General features: G+C 41.9%; 1 protein-coding gene across 1 annotated transcript in view; it reads right to left on the reverse strand.

Annotated features, from left to right (window-relative positions):
* ERCC2 (ERCC excision repair 2, TFIIH core complex helicase subunit) overlaps positions 1-18,521 on the reverse strand; it is a 2,230,202-nt gene that overhangs the window by 2,064,650 nt on the left and 147,031 nt on the right. The window contains exon 4 of the mRNA XM_044070725.1: positions 13,846-13,908. Within this exon, the coding sequence (XP_043926660.1) occupies positions 13,846-13,908 (63 nt within the window). The remainder of the gene's footprint in view (positions 1-13,845; positions 13,909-18,521) is intronic.

Raw genomic sequence — 18,521 nt, forward strand, 5'->3', positions numbered from 1 at the left:
GTACCCCCTTGTTTGTTTATGTACCACATTAATGTGGTGTTGTCCGTCCTTATTGTAAGTTGTCCTGGATGTAATAGATTCTTGAAGGCTGTCAGAGCATTCTGTACAGCTAGCATCTCTTTTTGATTGATGTGTAGATTCCTTTGATCTGCAGACCATACACCTTGAACGCACTGTCCTACCATGTGTGCCCCCCAGGCGTAGTCCGATGCATCTGTTGTCATAGTTTGCCTGGCTGGGGGCAAGGTGAAAGGCTGACCCTTGTTGAGGTGATATGCCAGTGACCACCACAGAAACTCCTGTTGTAGGCAGGGAATGAGAGATATCATAGTGTCCAAGCTGTGGCTGTGTTGAGACCATACGCTTTTTAGGTACCACTGTAATTTCCTCATATGCAGCTTTGCAAATGGTATTAGTAGTATGCAAGATGCCATGAAGCCCAAGGCCTGCAGAATTTTTCTTGCAGGTAGTTGGGTCTTTGTTGCCATTGTTTTGAAGTATTGAGTCAGTTGTAGTTGTTTGTCTGGCATCAGATAAGCCTTCTGGGCCGTTGTATTCAAGCTGGCACCCAGGAATGTCATATTTTGTGAGGGTACTAGTTTTGATTTATTTTCGTTTACTGTGTACCCCAGGCAACTTAGAAGATGTTTTACAAAAGCCAGATGTTGTAAGAGGATGTCCTTGCTTTCTGCTTGGATGAGGCAGTCGTCCAGGTATGGGTATATTTGAATTCCTCTTTGTTTGCAGTATGCAATTACTGGTGCCAGGCATTTTGTGAAGACTCTGGGCGCAGTAGATAAGCCAAAGGGCAGTGCAGAGAATTGGTAATGGGTTGAACCTGCAAAGAAACTGAGGTATCTTCTGCAACTTTGTCTGATAGGGACATGCAGGTATGCCTCCTTGAGGTCCAACGTTACTAGCCATGCTTTCTTGCCCAACATGGGAAGAAGCTGCTGTAGTGTTAGCATCTTGAATTTGGGTACTTGTAGGAAGGTGTTTAGAATTGAAAGGTCCAGAATTGGTCTCCAGGCATTGTCCTTTCTGGGAACTAGAAAGAGTCTTGAGTAAAATCCTTGGCCTTGCTCTCGTGTAGGTAACCAGTTGAATGGCTCTCATGTCCATGAGAGCTGTAATTTGTTTTTGTGCCTCTCTGCCCATTGATTTTGTGGCAGGTTTGGCATTCCTCTTTTCGTTGGCAAGGTGTGAAAATAGAATCTGTATCCTCGTGAAATTATGTCTAGGACCCATTTGTCCTTTGTGACAATGTGCCAGTTGTCTGAAAAAAGTGTGAGTTTTCCTCCCAAGGGGGCTGCCAAGAGAGTGTTGCTTGGCCGGATGAGATGCAAGTCATTGAGTTTGCCTTCTGGAAGTTTGTGACCTGTCTTCTCCTCCCTTCTGTGCTGCAGTGCCCCATTATCTAGGTTTGTACTGGGCTTGTGGTTGTCCTCTGCCTCTCGGACGTCTGTATTTACCCCTCTGTGGCCTGTCAGTAGCTGGAAAGGACCAATTTTTTGTTGGCCAATTTCTGCTGAAGCGAGGGGGTTGTACCTGTAGGAAATCTTTGACTGTCTGCATAGATTTTGCCTTATCCTCCATTTTCTTTAAGACTTCCTCTGCTTTAACTCCAAAAAGAACATCCTGCTGTAAGGGAGCATCTAGAAGCTTTGCTTTAACATGATCAGGCAGAGTTTGTTCCTTTAACCAAGCATGCCTACGTATAACAGACCCAGTGATAGCTGCTCTGCAGGAAGCCTCCAAAGAATCAAACCCACATTGTAAAGTATGTTTGCCCACCTGTTCAGTTGTATGCAACAGATCTTGCATTTCTTTCAATTCAGACTGTTGAGGGAGAGTGCTCATTTTTTGTTTTAACTGAGACATTAGAAATTGCTGATATTTTAGCATGTGAAACTAGCAATTTAGTGCCCTCATAGCTAAAGTGGCTGAGGTGTAAACCTTTTTCCCCCACCTGTCTAGTGCACTGGAGTCCCTTTCAGAGGGTACAGGATTTTTAGCCATAGAGGCCTTAGCCCCTTTGGGACCCTAGGAGATGGTCTCTGGATTAGCAGCAGGACTTTTGTAAATAAATTTGTGGGAATCGGGCACTCTATAGTATCTGTCAGGTTTGGCCGGAGCAGGAGGCAGAGAGTCTGGGTTCAAACTGGATTCTAAGTAAACATCATCCACAATGTCTAAAACTGGGGGGATGGCAAGTGGTCTGTGCTGGGGGAGTAAAAGAAACTCTCTGAGCCTTTTCTTAGAGTCAGAGTAGTCCTGACCTTCCCAGTGAAAATGTTCCCTCATAGTGTGTAAAGTTTCCCCAAAGGAGTAGTCTTCAGGGGGAGAAGCTGAGGGAATGGAACCCTCAGCATCAGAATCTTCATAAGGGGAGAAGGAGTAATCTTGGTCCTCGGAGGAGCCTGGGGAAACAGACACTTGTTCAGAGGATGCATAATCTTCCTCTTGTCTAGGCCTTTTGTCAGGAGGGGGTTGGGAACCCCTGATTAAAGAGATCAAATCTTCAGCCATTTTGAGCATCTGTTTCTTAGGCATGGGGCCTTGAACAGGGGACTAAAGTGCAGTCTTTTTAGATTTAATAGGAGTCTTCGTCTTAGGATACGTTTTAAAGGTGAGCGTCGTCGGTCTGAAAACGCCTTCAGAAACCGAAGGAGTTTCTGCAGCACCGACATCTTTTTCAGCAGTGTCGTCGGTAGGGGCTGAACAAAAAGGCGGTGTCGGCCTGGTACTTTCCGAGATAAGTTCCGAAGCGGTCTCGGGTTCCAGATCTGCAGTAGTCAGGGGCTGTGTCGGAGCCTCATTGAAGACCGGTGAACCGGAGACTGGACCAGCCGAGGCCTCGGAGTCTGGTCTGGGTCTAGGCGGTCTGTCCTTATCCTTGCGTTTTTTGTGCACGCCGGTAGTCGGTTGCTCCGACGGCATAGTGTAGTTAAATTTTCTACCGAAGTAGTGTCGTGCGAAATCAAAGCGTCTTTTTATAGTACGCTTATTGAACCTAGCACAGAAACGACAACTAGTGACATCGTGGTCTGGGCCTAGGCAAGGTATGCTGTAAGAATGAAAATCCTTATGAGGTATTTGCTTCCCACAAGAAATACAATTGTTAACTTTTTCTGACATCGGTCTGAGGCAAGAAAAGTTTCAACGGGTACTTAGCTTTATTGAAGACTTCGGTCTGAAATTCGAGTTCGAAAATCTCAGGAGTCGGCCGACCGGCACTTGCGAACTGCTTCTGCTTTGGGCACCGCGCGGCAAGAAAGACTGAAGAAGATGGCGTCGGATGCATTATTTATACCCCTGGCGCACTGACGTCAGGGAAGAAGCGACAGCAACCGACGCCGGACCAAGACTTTGGAATACCGGCCGACTGCGGGACCGCCTGACGGCAGGATAACCCAAGTGTGATGACTGCAGCAGGGTAACACGATGAACATCCCTGTAATACCTGTCAGGCTTAACAGGAGCTGGAGGTAAGGAGTCAGGGGTAAGACTAGACCCTGAAAACACATCTACAATGTCTAACACAGGTGGGATGGCTAGTGGCTTGTGTTGAGGTAGTAAAAGGAAATCCCTGAGCCTCTTTTTAGATTCTGAAAAATCTTGGCTCTCCCAGTTGGAAACGCTCCCTCATGGTATGTAAGGTTTCCCCAAAAGAATAGTCCTCTGAAGGAGAAGCTGAAGGAATAGATTCTTCAGCATCAGAATCCAAGAGATTATTCCTGATCAAAAGAGGAATCAGAAGAAATGGAAACCTGATATGAAGATTCATAGTCAGTCCTCTTGCCTAGGCCTCTTATCAGGAGGGGGAATGGGAACCCCTGATCAAGGTAAAGTCTTCTGCCATTTTGAGCATCTGTTTTTTGGGCATAGAGGCCTAACCACGCGGCTCTTGCGTTTGTTTCTTTGCTTTGGAAGCTGTTTTAGTCTTTGCCTTTGAAGCTGAAGTCTGTTTGATGTAAAGAGGTTTAGGTCTGAATACACCCTCAGAAGCCGGTGCCTGCTCAGTGGCTCCGGACCCATCTGAAGGGATGATATCTGAGGCTCCAATACCCTGAGTTTCCAGCAGCATGGCAGACTCCACATGGGAGTCGGTAGCAGCCTGCGACTCTAAAGTAGCGGGCGTCAGGGGCTGCGAAAGCACCTCACTGAGGACCGGCGAACTGGCAACTGGCTTAGGAGAAGCTTTGTCGTCGGTTTTGGGCCTCGGTTGTCTATCTCTTTCCCTTTCTTTGCATTTTTTTGTGAACTCCGGTAGTCGGATGGCTATCTGACGACATTTCTGGATAATTAAACTGGCGTCCAAAATAGTTTAAAGCAAAATCATACCGACGCTTAATATAGTGCGTTGGTTAAATCTAGCACAAAACCGACAACCAGAAACATTGTGATCAGGGCCTAGGCAAGGAATACAGTAAGAATGAAAATCCTTATGAGGTATTTGCTTCCCACAAGAAATACAATTATTAACTTTTTCTGACATCGGTCTGGAGCAAAAAAAAAGTTTGCCCAACGGGATACTTAGCTTTATAGAAGACTTCGGATCTGAAACTCGAACACGAACTGCTTCTGATTCGGGCACCGCGCAGCAAGAAAGACTAGAGAAAATGGCGTCGGCCACATCTTTTATACCCCTGACGACCTGAAGTCAGGGAAGGGGCGACAGCAGCCGATGCAGGACCCAGGACTTTGGAATTCAGGCTGACTGAGGGCAACCTGCCAGCAGGATTACCCAAATGTAATGACTGCAACAGTGAAACATGAAGAACATCAGCAAAATAAACTTTCAGTCAAATGACTTTGCTGCTGACAGCAAGCAATGATGTGCTTTTACATAGATAATAGATGAACAATCATTACAGAAAGCAAAGGAAAAATCACATTCTCATGTGGGATGGATTTCACAAACAGCCTCATAAAATACAAATGTATGCTACAATATAGCTTATTTTTTGTTCTTCATTAATTCCAATGCAGAATACAACTAAAAAAAAAATTGCATATTTTAGGCCAGAATTCTATGTTCAGCAGGCATTCATCAAATTGTCTGACCTTGCAGCTTCCTTTTTAGAAAAAGAACTAGGTGGAGATGTTTATTCATTCCCACAATGTTATCAATACTCTTTTTTCAGGAAAGTTCATTCAGTAAATTATATTTGATATTAGTAGTAGATTTATTATTCAACAGTGACATTAATTAACTTACTACACAGTTTTGCATGCTTGTATGAAAAAAAAAATGAAAAAAGCATTACCACAACTACGATATTGCATTACCGGCAGTAGACTGTACGAGCACAATGACTAACATTTTAGATTTTTGCAGTTTTACCTGAAAAGGGATTAGCATGTGTAAATGAGAGTAAGTTAGTAAATAACAAGTTTGGACGTCCCATTATCTGCAAGCCTTAACTGAAAATTATGAAGACAAAGATAAAGCATAGCTCTTACAGGGACTTAAACAAGACTGGAATCTCATGACATAAGGAACGTGCATTGTTACTTTACTTGGTTTTAATAAGGTCAGAATTTTTTAATATTGCGATTGCCCCTTTAATTTTGAAATGTCAGTCTGACTCACATGGTATAGGAATGCAAATCCAAAGGTAGTTGACACTGGGAGTTAAAACAAGACTGCAATTGAAGAGGCATAGGATATTTAAAAGAAAAGTGATACTGTGGGTGGGAATGTGAGTAACATGGCTAAAGTGGGCGTTGCTTTGGTTAGCTGTAATGTGGACCCAAATTTTAAACACTGGGAATGTCCCTTTAAGGAAGGAGGAAGTAAACAAGGGAGGTGGTGTTGCTGCCAATTCAGTCCTGAAGGAAAAATAAACTTGTGCAGTACAGCCCTCCCCTTTTTCCTTTTGCAGCTTCTTAATGGGAAATCCCAAACAGGACTAAAGCACCTCAGGCACCTAGATATCTGCAGCTGTTTACTTTTTCCCTGTCAAGGTTGTTAATTTTTCTTTTAATATTTATAGCATCCAACTCACAAGTGTCATAACAACCAAAAAAACTGGAAGTTGCTAAAGAGACTGTATTAGAGCATGCCATGAGTCAACACATTTACATTAACTGTGGCAGTTCATTAAAGGCTCATAAAACCTGTTTTGGCTTCACTAGGTGAGTTGATACTGTATTTATTTTCTTTATATTGGAAGCACAAAGTATTAGGGTATTTCATTTGGAATTTGATGTTTTTTATGAATCAGAAAAGCAAAGTAAGGAGTGAGCATTTGTCTTTTAAGTTTTATTTGAAGTGGAAGATCTTGTGCAAATGTGATTTTATAGTCATTCCACATGATCTATCTCTCGGATTTGGCTGCATCCATTATTTTCTGAACATGGTAATAATTCAGCAGTTTGGCATAAATTTGCCTACGGTTGTCAGTATTTTGAGATTTATGGAGCGCTCTATGGGCTGTCTCTATCACTATTTCTTTAGCAAGACTTTTGTCATCCACAAGGGCATAGAATATCTGTTTCAGTGCATCTTGTATCTTTGATTGATCTTTGACTGTATTTTGAGTTTGAGTTGTCCAGACCTTGCTGTGATAGAGGGACGTCTTTCTGCTTATCAGTGGGAGTGGTAAGCACTGAGCAGCCTATCTATCCCTAGATGAGTGGTTTCCAACTCTGAAACCGTACTGTATTGGCCGTTTTTGGCTGCTTTCCATCCCTTTTAACTTTCTACCTTAAAAACCTGTGTTTGTGTGGGTTTGTGTGACGCACAGAGCCACTAAGCATATAGGAAAGTACAAAACAGCTTCAGTACTTAATTGAGCACCTATCCAGGCATGTCTAAAGGACAGTTCCCTGCATTTTCTCCTGTTAACCTGGTGAACCTGGGTATCATGAGACAATGTAGCAACTGCCGCATGTACACAGACAACCCTCTCCTTTTAATTTCCCAACACTACGACTTGTGAGAGATGCACATATGTTGCCAAATTCGAAGCCAAGCAATCTCCAGCCAAGACCAGATTAGCCAGTCAAGAGGAGAAGGCAAACACCCGCACCACACCACATGGAACACATAGCCCTCCACAACATACACCACCACAACCCTCACACAGGATCACTAAACACACACCCACATTCGCGGAGGCTTTCAAAAATCTGCTCAAACAACAGAGACCTCAGAGGCAGAAATGCGAGCAACCATCACATCTCAACACAAACCATGAGACACATAGCTCACATAAACAGTATGCCACTCAACCAGAGCCCCTAAGGCAAAACAGCTTACCCATTACACTAGTCATAGGTGACTCAATAGTAAGACACACTGATGTCCCACTCACTAGGTTGAATAAGGAGAAGGTTACAGTCAGCTGCCTCTTGGGTGTCAGGATCTGCCACATTAAGCATCCACTTAGCTCACTCAACAACAGGTACAAATATGACTCTGTCATTATTCATGTTGGTGTGAATGACTTGAGTCGTACCTCCCTGGACTACATGAAAAGAGACATGGAAGAGCTCTCGGATCATGTAGCCCAGGCAGGTATGATCCTAGCCCTGAATAGCATCCTACCATCACCCAGAATGATACCATAGTACAAGCAGAAAATGACTGACTTCAACAATTGGCTAAGTTTCTGGTGTCATTCTAAGGGGATCCAGTATCTGTCTGTCTGGGATGACATGATCGACAGACCTCGATGCTTTGCCAGAGATGGTCTGCACCTGTCACCCCTGGGATTCCGGATACTGGACAAGGCTTTTGCCACTCCTATAGTGCCTGTTTAAGGCAATGTCCTAAAGACAAAATGACCACAGTAACAGATACAAGCAAACATAGTCTGAGGCTTATGCCACTCAGCACTAGAAGTCTAAATCTCAAAAAGCACTCGCTCAAAGGACTCCTTAAAATGGACAACATCGACATCTGTGCAGAAAAAGAGACCTGGTTCAAGGCTCTAGAGAGCACCCCAGCACTACCAAGATATAATTCATACCACACCTTTCGGCTGCTAAACCTGGACCAAAGCCCTAAAGGTGCTGGTGCCTCCATATTCATAAAGGATATGCACACCTCCAGACTTGCAGCCCAACATAACACATCTGAAATACTTCATGTACAACTAACACTGGGTAAAACTGCAGTCCAGGTTGTAGCCTGCTACATATTCCCCACCATGTCCCAAGACTCCCACTCCACATTCCTAAACACACTGGAAAATATTAAGGTACAACCCAATACCCTTATACTGGGAGACTTTAACTATCCCTCCATTGACTGGGAAAGTTACTCATGTACCAATGCACTTGCTCAATGTTTTCTGGAATTCATTATTTCAAACGCCCTGGACCAACTCATTCTTACCACCACCAGGGGAAGAAACATCCCTGACCTGGTCATTACTAACATGGGTAACCGTTGCTCTACACCAGAAATCAACTCCTCCCTGGTCAGATCTGACCAGAAGCTAATAACAATGGATATCCATATACCACCCTCACCCCCTGTAAAGGAAACCCCCGTGAAAAATTTCTCTAGCTTTACTGTACTGTACGAGCACATACACAAGTGCATGGAATGGGCCATACCAAACAGAACCAAGACGCTCTCCTCCAGAAAAAGGAAGCCAATCTGGTGGATCCCTGCCATAAACAGGCTCTACAATAGAAGGAAGAAACTGTTGCAAAAAAAGGGTGAAGTCACAAGACTGGAAAAATTCCCTTGCTAAACTCAGCAAAAAAACGGAGATCCCTCATCACATCCTCTAAAGCTAGCTAGAAAAACAAAACTGCTGCAGATACTAAGGACAACCACAAGGCATTCTATAGTCATGTCAAGAATTTACAGGACAATACACAGATCTGCTCTGAGGTACAGCACAATGGCAACACATACATAGAGCCAACTGATATTGCCAATATATTGGCAGACAGGATCAGTGCGAACTTTACCCCCCTTTCACCCCCTCAAGGGCCAATCACATTACCTGAGGAATACCAAGTCCCTAATATCACGGCTGCACAGGTAAAAACTGCACTGTCCAAAGCCAAGAATACAGCTTCCATGGGACCTGATTGTAATTCATGTAGAAAACAGCCAGGGATACTAAATGAACTGGCACCACACCAGAGTGCCCTGTTCAATCACAGCCTCAGTTCAGACTTTGTCCCTTCAGAATGGCGTACTGCTACAGTCATCCCACTCCCCGGGGGGGGTGACTACTGACCCTGGGAAATACCACCCCATTAGCCTGAGTCTGATATGTAAGACTATGGAACGCATCATCACGGACCTTATAAATAGGGGCATAGGGAATTTCCAAACTCTGAACCCCACGCAGTTTAGGTTTATGAAAGATAGATCATGCCTGCTCAACCTGACAGACTTCTTTGAGTCCGTCACCAGAGCTGTGGATGAAGGCAAGGTAGTTCACACAGCCTACCTCGATCTTGCCAAGCCCTTTGACATCATCCCTTACACATGAATCACGGATAGACTCACTAAACTAGGCATAAACCGCTATGTCATAAGATCGGTTGCTAACTGGCTCACTGATAGAACCCACATTGTCAAAATAGCGGACTCCAAATCTGACTACCGACCTGTTGCAAGTGGAGTTCCACAGGAATCAGTCCTAGGTCCTCTCCTGTTTGGCATCTACTTCTATGAAGTTCAAGCCAATACAAATGGACTATGGCTGACCAAGTTCGCCAATGATTGCAAACTGGGAGCCATTATTGATTCACCAACCGATTTAGACATTCTACAAAAAGGCCTCACTGAGACAAATGATTGGTGCCAGAACCATGGCCTAAAGCTCAATGACAAAAAGTGCATTGTCATTCCCTTTGGGAAAAACTCAGTACCCATGAACTACCACATTGGTGGTAGTCCACTAAACACTGAAGGTGTGATAAGAGATCTGGGGGGGCAGGCTGACAGGAACCTCTCCTTTGATAACCCCATTGCTACTGTGGTCAGAAAATCCTTCTATGTGGCACATCTCATTACAAAATGTTTTTCCTCCAGAATCATAATCCCTCTCTACTCATCCCTCATTAGACCTATTATAGACTACAATGCCCCATTTGGTATGTACCTCAATAGACACCTACAATAATTGGAAAGGGCACAACAATACCTCACTAAGAGGATCTCAGGCCTTAAACACAGGTCTTATATGGACAGACTCAAAAAACTCCAACTATACTCTGTTTCATATCACTTGCTTAAAGGCAATCTCTGCTTCACCTACACAGCCATGTCTGACCCACAGCTGTTAGATATGCTACATCTAAAGAAATCCCAATCCCTCTGTGTCACCCGCTCCAGGGACCTCAACCTCATTATCACAATAAACAGGACATGCTGGAGGACAGGTTCCTAACCCAGAGATTCCCCATACTCTGGAACAAACTTCCCATCCATGTCAAGGAGAGAACTTCACTGGCCCTTGTCAAGAGAAATCTTGACGAATGGATGGGCAATAGAAAGTTAACCCTGGGGATCACTTCAGTGGCCTTACTTGATAGGGGCACTGGGGACTAATGTCAGGAAGCACGATGCCAGGGAATCTTTTTGGGGTGGGCTTATATAGGCTCATGGGCCGCTAGCCTAGTACACACCTATGAAGCTATACACTTCAGGAACTCCACTTATAAGTACATTGTTCCTTCTGCTCCGTACTTAGAGATCAATTAGCTTTTGATTTATTTCTTCAATAGCTGCATCCTTAACCTTTAATTGTTTTTGTAGTTCTTGTATCTTAATTTCGTTTGCTACTAACTTAGCCTCACATAAATCCAGTCTTGAAGCAATATGGTCAAGAGTGGTGCCAAAGCAAGATAGCTGGTCTGAGAAGTTTTGGACTGCAGACTGGATTGGAAAAAGGGCTGTCTTCAGTTAGTCTATATTGCATGTTGTCTCAGTCTTTAGGTTTTCAATGTTTTCTGTCTTTTTGCAATCACTTCTTTCTCTGGTGAAGTGATCTGTGAGAATTTTGATTTTACTTGAGAGTTCATTTGTTTGGAAATGTTAGCCATTTCAGAGTGCTCTGTAGTTGAACAGAGTTCTTGAAATATGGAGTTACAGGCCTGGATACACATGTTCTGAACTGCAGACTTGCTTCCAGCAGACCTGAGTTTTTTGGGAATAGAATTGCACTCAAATTTTTGCTTACACTTTCTTCTTAAGCATTAGAATTGCTTCAAATTTGCTTGCAGTGCGTCTGGAGCCAATTTTATCTGTCCAGTAATGGTTACAATTGTAGTTCTAAAAGGAAAGGTGTGGAGCTGCAGAGAGAGGGTGTTTACAGTCTATCCGCCATCTTGGAATCAAGACAGATATTTTATGTGGGTAAAGAGTGTTTTATAAATGACTACCACCAAAATAGTACAGAACTTGTCACATACGATATATAATACCAGCTATAAAACACATTAAAAAATTGGCCAGTCAAATTAAATAATAAAATTCAGAGACTCAAACCCAGACTTTCAGCACAATTTACATGTCATGATTGTTCAAGTGACACCTAGTGGTCAAAATTAAAATTGCAAGTTTATTTACCAGACAGAAATAACTTATTTTACAGTTGCTATATTAGTTCTAGTAACCATTATATCTTTTTGCATCTTATATTAATACATTTATAAAGTAATTATAGAAGCTAATCTCAGTTCATAGATTTCAGGAGGCATTGTAAGATCAGGTCTCACATAAACAGTTTTGTCAGAACAAATCCTACATAAATACAGTATTCTCCTTGATGTCATCCCCTTCCACAAAGTGATGCCATTACTGACCTTGGAAACTAATGCCCCATTAGCCTGACAAGTCTGATCTGTAAGGCCATGGAGCGTATTACTATGGACCTCATAAACAAGGACATGGGCAATCTCTAAGCACTTGATCCCACCCAGTTCGGATTTGTCAAGGACAGATCTTGCCTGTTGAACCTGGCAGACTTTTTTGAGATTGTCACCAAGGCCCTAGATAAGGGAAAATCAGTGCATACAGCTTAACTTGACATGACCAATGACACAATCTCCCACTCGGGCATCATCGAAAAGCTAACACAACTTGGTGTAAATCCCCATCTCATCAGGCGGGTGGCCAACTGGCTCTCCGATAGGACCCACAAGGTCAAATCAGGTGCCTCCACCTCCGACAGCAGAACTGTCAGTAGTGGTGTACCCCAGGGATCTGTCCTGGGACCCATACTGTTTGGTATCTACTTCTCATAGGTCCATGTAAAGACAAAAGGCCTGTGGCTGACCACGTTTGTGGACGACTAAGTTGGGTGTGTCAATGACAACCAAAATTATGTTAACATACTACAAGAGGATCTCACAGCAACAAATGACTGGTGCCAAAGTGATGGCCTTAAGTTAAATACAAAAAAATGTATTATCATTCCATTCAGCAAAAACATCGTCTCTACTGTTTACCACATCAACGGTAACCCCCTAAGCACACAAGTTGAGGTGAGAGACCTGGGTACACAGGTAGACAACAATCTCACATTCGACCATCATGTAGTGTCAATGGTCAGAAAAGCCTTTTACTTGGTTCATCTCATAAGTAAAGGGATTGCATCCAGAAAAAATGAGGTCATTACCTCTCTGTACTCCTCCCTCATTAGGCGGATAATTTAGTACAATGTCCCGTTTAGTATGCACCTCTCCATATATCTGCACCAACTGGAAAGGCCACAGAAATACCTCCCAAAGAGAATCCTTGGCGTCCAACACCTGTCCTATGAGGACTTGCTCAAATCACTATCATTCTATGCGGTATTGTACAGATTGCTCAGAGGTCATCTGTGTCTCACCTACAAGGCAGTCTTGGACCCTGCCCTACTAGAGATACTCCATATCCATAAGTCTAACTCCTCGCACATTACCCAATCAAAAGGCCTAAATCTAATATGCGACATTAACAAAACCTGCTGGAGAGACAGGTTTGTGTCCCAGAGGCTGCCCCACCGCTTGAATAGACTCCACATACACATCAAACAAAGTATGTCGCTGACCCTCTTCAAGCACAAACTTGATGAGTGGATGGGAAACCACAAATTTGTTCCAGGGGTCCCACCTAAGTCCCTCACTGACAGGGGCAACAGGTGCTGATTGAGGTTTTATTTTTGGGGATAAACTCTTGGCTAGGCTTGTAAGGGGCCCCAGGGCCATTAGCCTAGTAACCTCATATGATCCATAGGCTCAAAATTTACATATAGCTTTGGTATATACAGTTTTACTGAAGGATATAAATGAGCTCTGCTAAATAACCTTCAGGTCAAAACACTAACAAAGATGTGCAAAACTAAAACATTTTGATAAGACCTTGCAGAGATACAAAAATAGACATTTTAGAGAAAGTCACCTCCACTGTATGTTGCTAACATTCTTGCACTTTGCTGCTCACTACACAAACAATATTACATAATAAACCACATTTATCAGACCATCATAAAATCGTGACCTTTATTCCGAAGGGTAAAATAATAAATTTGGCAGTTTTTTCAGTATCGTTACAAACATCTGGTTTATTTATTTCACTAACCAATCTAAAACTATTACAGGCCAGAGGCAAAATAAAAATTATATTTTACAAAATACACTTAAGACCAGGGCAAAAAAAAAAGAAACAAAATTACAGATTCTATATAAGCGTAATATGACATGAGTTCACCACTAAAACGTTAATTATGGCAATTAACCAGAACAGCAAAAAATAAAAAAATGCAGGAAAAAAGAGGTAACTGAAGAGGAAAAGATAGTGGGCTGTAAGGCAAAGACAAATGAAGTTCAGTACAGGGTAAACAAATGGAAAATATTAACATACATTCAAGATTTGCTTACCTTTTCAATCTCTGGGACAGTTCTAGAACAATAAATAAGCTTGGTCACATCTAGAGGATAAGCCTACAAACAAAGTAAATACATAATAAAAACTACAGAATTTTACAATGTTATGCGCAACATCTCTGCGTCAAATTAAACAGTGATCACCCACGCAACAAGACTAGTTTGGTATGTCTTAAACAAATTTCTTTTTTCTTAACATAATAAATGATCCTCAACTGATGATGTACAAATCAGTTTAACCTGCAACATTTTCTTGGCGACATTTAATTTAACTGAAGTAACCACAGTTGTATTTAGATGTTAATTCAAGCATTAACATTCTTAATTCATTCAATTAACTACTGAATTTACTTTTTTATTTTATTTTACATTTGTTGACCAGGCTAGTCCAACTGGATACATGTCCATTTTCAGTAGATGCCCGGGGGAGAAAAGCTCCACAATCACAATATTATTTACAGTAAGAGACATTTTACAAAAATTGAGGTACATTACAGTTATTTACCATACACTGGATTTTTGCTTACAAATTTAGTACATATCAGGTATAGATATGCTCTAGAGAGAAGAGGAATGAAGCTGAGCAGGACTAAGGAAGAATATATGTGTGTGAATGAGAGGGAGGACAGAGGAATGGTGAGGATGCAAGGAGTAGAGGTGGAGAAGGTGGATGAGTTTAAATACTTGGCGTCAGTAGTTCAGAGTAACGGTGAGTGTGGAAGTGTGGTGAAGATGAGAGTACAGGCAGGATGGAGTGGGTGGAGAATAGTCTCAGGAGTGATTTGTGACAGACGAGTATCTGTAAGAGTGAAAGGGTAGGTCTACAAGAGGGTAGTAAGACCAGCTATGTTATATGGGCTGGAGACAGTGGCACTGACAAAAAGGCAGGAGTTTGAGCTGGATGTGGCAGAATTAAAGATGTTAAGATTTGCACTTGGTGTGATGAGGGTGGACAGGATTAGGAATAAGTATATTAGAGGGTCAGCCCAGGTTGGAAGGTTTGGAGACAAAGCCAGAGAGGCAAGATTACGTTGGTTTGGACATGTGCTGAGTAGGGATGATGAGTATATTGCGAAAAAGATGCTAAGGATGAAACTACCTGGTAACAGGAAAAGAGGAAGGCCTAAGATAAGGTTTATGGATGTGGTGAGAGAGGACATGCCGGTGGTTGGTGTGACAGACCAAGATGCAGAGGACAGGAACAAATGGAAACAGATGATCTGCTGTGGCAACCCCTAACGGGAACAGCTGAAAGAAGATGATGATGATGATCAGGTATAGTTAGTCATACAAAGGAAATCTCAAGTAAATTTTTTTTAACTGTAGAGACCCACACTCTTTTTAGGTAACAGAAAAGTAACTAGCACATAAAGATAAGATTATTAATACCCATAGATAAGTGACGTAGTTAGTCAGGGTTCGTGCAGGGGCATAACTATTGTGATTTAAGGTATTTACTTATTTTACTTATTTTATTTATTTTACATTTGTTAACCGGGATAGTGTGGTTGAGCTTTTGGCTCATTTTCACCAGAGACCCGGAGAGAGAAGCTCCTCAGGACTAGAAAACAATTTATTAAATTTTAGTAACATAGTAGTAACAATCAGCTATATGATGGTTTTAGTTTGTTTTAAATAGGGTTATTGAGGAAAGGGAGGTTAGGTCACTAGGGAGGAAGTTCCAGGTTTTGCCCACAGTATTAGAGAACAGAGAGTCACCAGCCAAATTGTTAGTTTTACCCATTTGCACAAGTTGTTTATTAGATGAGCATAGGGTCTTTAGGTTGCTATAGGGGGTGATAAGATTTGTAAGTATCAGTGTGTTAGTAGGTTGATACAGGATCTTGTGGGCAACTGTTAGTTGGTTAAATAGTGTAAGATTTGGCAACTCTAACCATCCGTGCTATTTAATATTGTGACAATGATGGGTTCTGTAGGTAGACCCAGTTGCAAATCTGGCAATGTTATTGTAGGAGATGGCCAGCTTGTTCAAGTTGCTTTTGCATAGTTTAGTATACATAGGGAAGGCATAAAGTAGGGTATAGATTAAGTGAGTACGGGCAATAGTGGACCTGGCTAGTGGGGCCAGAAAGGGTTTGATCCTACAGAGGGAACCTAGTTTTTTGTTGACTTGTTATAGTACTGTTTATATGTGAATCAAAGGTAAGGTTATACATTAGTACCCCAAGTAGTTTTGTAGTAGGATCAGGAGAGATGATAGTACCATTACATGATGTAACAGTAAAATTAAGTGGGGAGGCTCTACGGGTGGTTGTAAATAGTAGTAGTTTTGTTTTTTTGGGGTTCAAGATAAGACATCGGTGTAGAAACCATTTCTCAACTGTATTAAACACGTTTTGGGTTAGTGACTGAAGATCTGATGGAGAAGTGGATGAGCATATTAATGTTGAATCATCTGCATATTGGATACAGGTAGCTTGAGGTATTGCAGAATGTAGGTAATTTATAAATATAGAAAATAAGAGTGGACCTAGTATGGAGCCTTGAGGGACACCAAGGGGAATTGGGAGGTTAGAAGAGAAGTTGTTCTCCCATAATACATCCTGCTGTTTAGGTAGGATTGAAACAATTGTATAGCCAGTGTATCAAGTGACAGGTTTTTGAGTATGTTAATGAGTAGGTGGTGGTTTACCATGTCAAATGCTTTCAACAGATCAATAAAGAAGGCAGAGGATAAAGCCTCATTATTACGATTTTTATTAATACTGTCAGAGAAGGATAAAAGAGCAGAGGTGGTGCTATGAAATGGCCTAAAACCATGTTGGCAGTTGTTTATGAATGCATTTCTCCATGATTTTTGCCAGTGGAGATAGTATGGCTATAGGTCTGTAGTTTGATAATTCGTTGAAGTTACCACCTTTATGCAAGGGGGTAATATGTGAAATTTTCCAGATTGATGGGACGTTTCCTTCAGTAATGGTTCTATTAATCAGAATGGATATGGAGTAGGCTATGGCTTTTGCAGCTTTTTGCAGGTATTCGGCAGGTAGTTGGTCTGCCGAGGGGGGGGTAGGATTAAGTTTTTGAATGAGGGTACAGATAAGGGATGTGGGAACAGGTTGAAAGTGAAATGATTGAGGTGTGTTAGAGTTTGAGATGGTGGAAGATGAGGTGTCAGGGGATAGCTGATTGGCAAGAGACTGAATGGTCTCTGTGAAGAAAGTGTTGAAGGTATTGGCTATTTGCTTGGGACTACTGTGATCAGAACCTGAATGGGTGGGGTGTGAGTGAGCGACTTGGGTGTAGAAGTTTATTGATGCCTGACCAGAATTCTTGTGGTTTGTTTGGGTGGGTTTGTTGGAGCTGAAAGTAAAAATTACTTTTGTCCAACTGTATGGCTTTTTTCTTTTCGTTCCTTAGCTGTCTAAACTTTAATTGATCTGCAGGGCTTTTAGTAGTGCGCCAGTTTGCCCAGACTTTGTTTCTACGGAACATTTTTTGTTTAGTAGCTTTCGAAAGCCATGGCGTTGGTTTAACCCTAGTTCTAATTATACAAGTTGGTGCATGGTGGTCAAAAATAGTTAAGAATTTAGAATTAAAGTATATAACTGCTTCTTCTAATGGTAAGTGTTTCAGGGGAGACCAATTACATGCTTTAAGTTCTTTTTGAAAGGTGTCAGGGTTGAAATCTTTGTTGGATCTTATTGTCCTATAGGTGGTTGGGTTTGGAATGCCACTCATTTCTAATTAAGAAGGTAAGAGAATGGTCACTTATGTCTTCGGGGAGGGTTCCTACTATGTAATTTTGGTGATGACTATTTATGAGGATCCAATGTAGGGTGCTTTCCTTGTTATTAACTTTATTGGTCCTTGTGGGGGATGTAATGGTTTGAGTAAAACCGTAAAGGTTAATATGAGTAGAAAGCTGCTCTGTGGTACAACTCTTCCAATTGATATTAAAGTCACAGAGTACTATGGTTTCTTGTGGGTAGGTTGTGGGCACTGATATGTGCTTAGGTTTGGGTTCAGCTACATAATGCTGCTAAAATGCTAAGCCATAACACCAGAAAATTGACCTCAAAAAATACAAGAAAAGCAGAACCTTCCTTTAAGCATCCCATGTTTGGGACTTCGCTTCCCCACGACCATCTTATTTAGCAGCCAATTTAAATGTTGCGGCACACTGGAGATATTTTATATCCAGCTTGGGGGGGGGGGTTGAAAAAAAGAAAACTGTTTCCTTTATCTAAACATTTCAAAACTCTGCATGAAAACAGTAAATTCATTCAATTTGGTAGTTTCATGTAAAACATAAAACATTCCTTCGTTTTCCATAGCTCAGGATTTCAGTATTCAGTCAACTCTATTGATTCCATATAAATGTATCAACTTTGTGGACCTCAAAGCTGCTGTTTAAAAACAATTTGACTGGGAAGATTTTTACCAGACTAACTAAAAATGTCTTGTGTACTTACCATAAAGCTGAATTCTGACAAACGGATCCAGTTATGGGACAGCTACACCTGACACTCACTGACTAGTTCTGCTACTCCGAAAACTTGCCTTAAGGGCTAGCTAGCCTAACATACCAGCTACTTCTCTTTTTCTAAAAGTCTCCAGTTCTTTATCACTGTTCCCCTATAGCAAGCAGATCCACAAGACCACTAGCTATGGACGGCCTTGCAAATACAGAAAAGCTTTCAAGGTAA

This window comes from Protopterus annectens, chromosome 1.part0 (assembly GCF_019279795.1).
Source record: "Protopterus annectens isolate FY-2018-M chromosome 1.part0, PAN1.0, whole genome shotgun sequence".
Classification (NCBI taxonomy): domain Eukaryota; kingdom Metazoa; phylum Chordata; order Ceratodontiformes; family Protopteridae; genus Protopterus; species Protopterus annectens.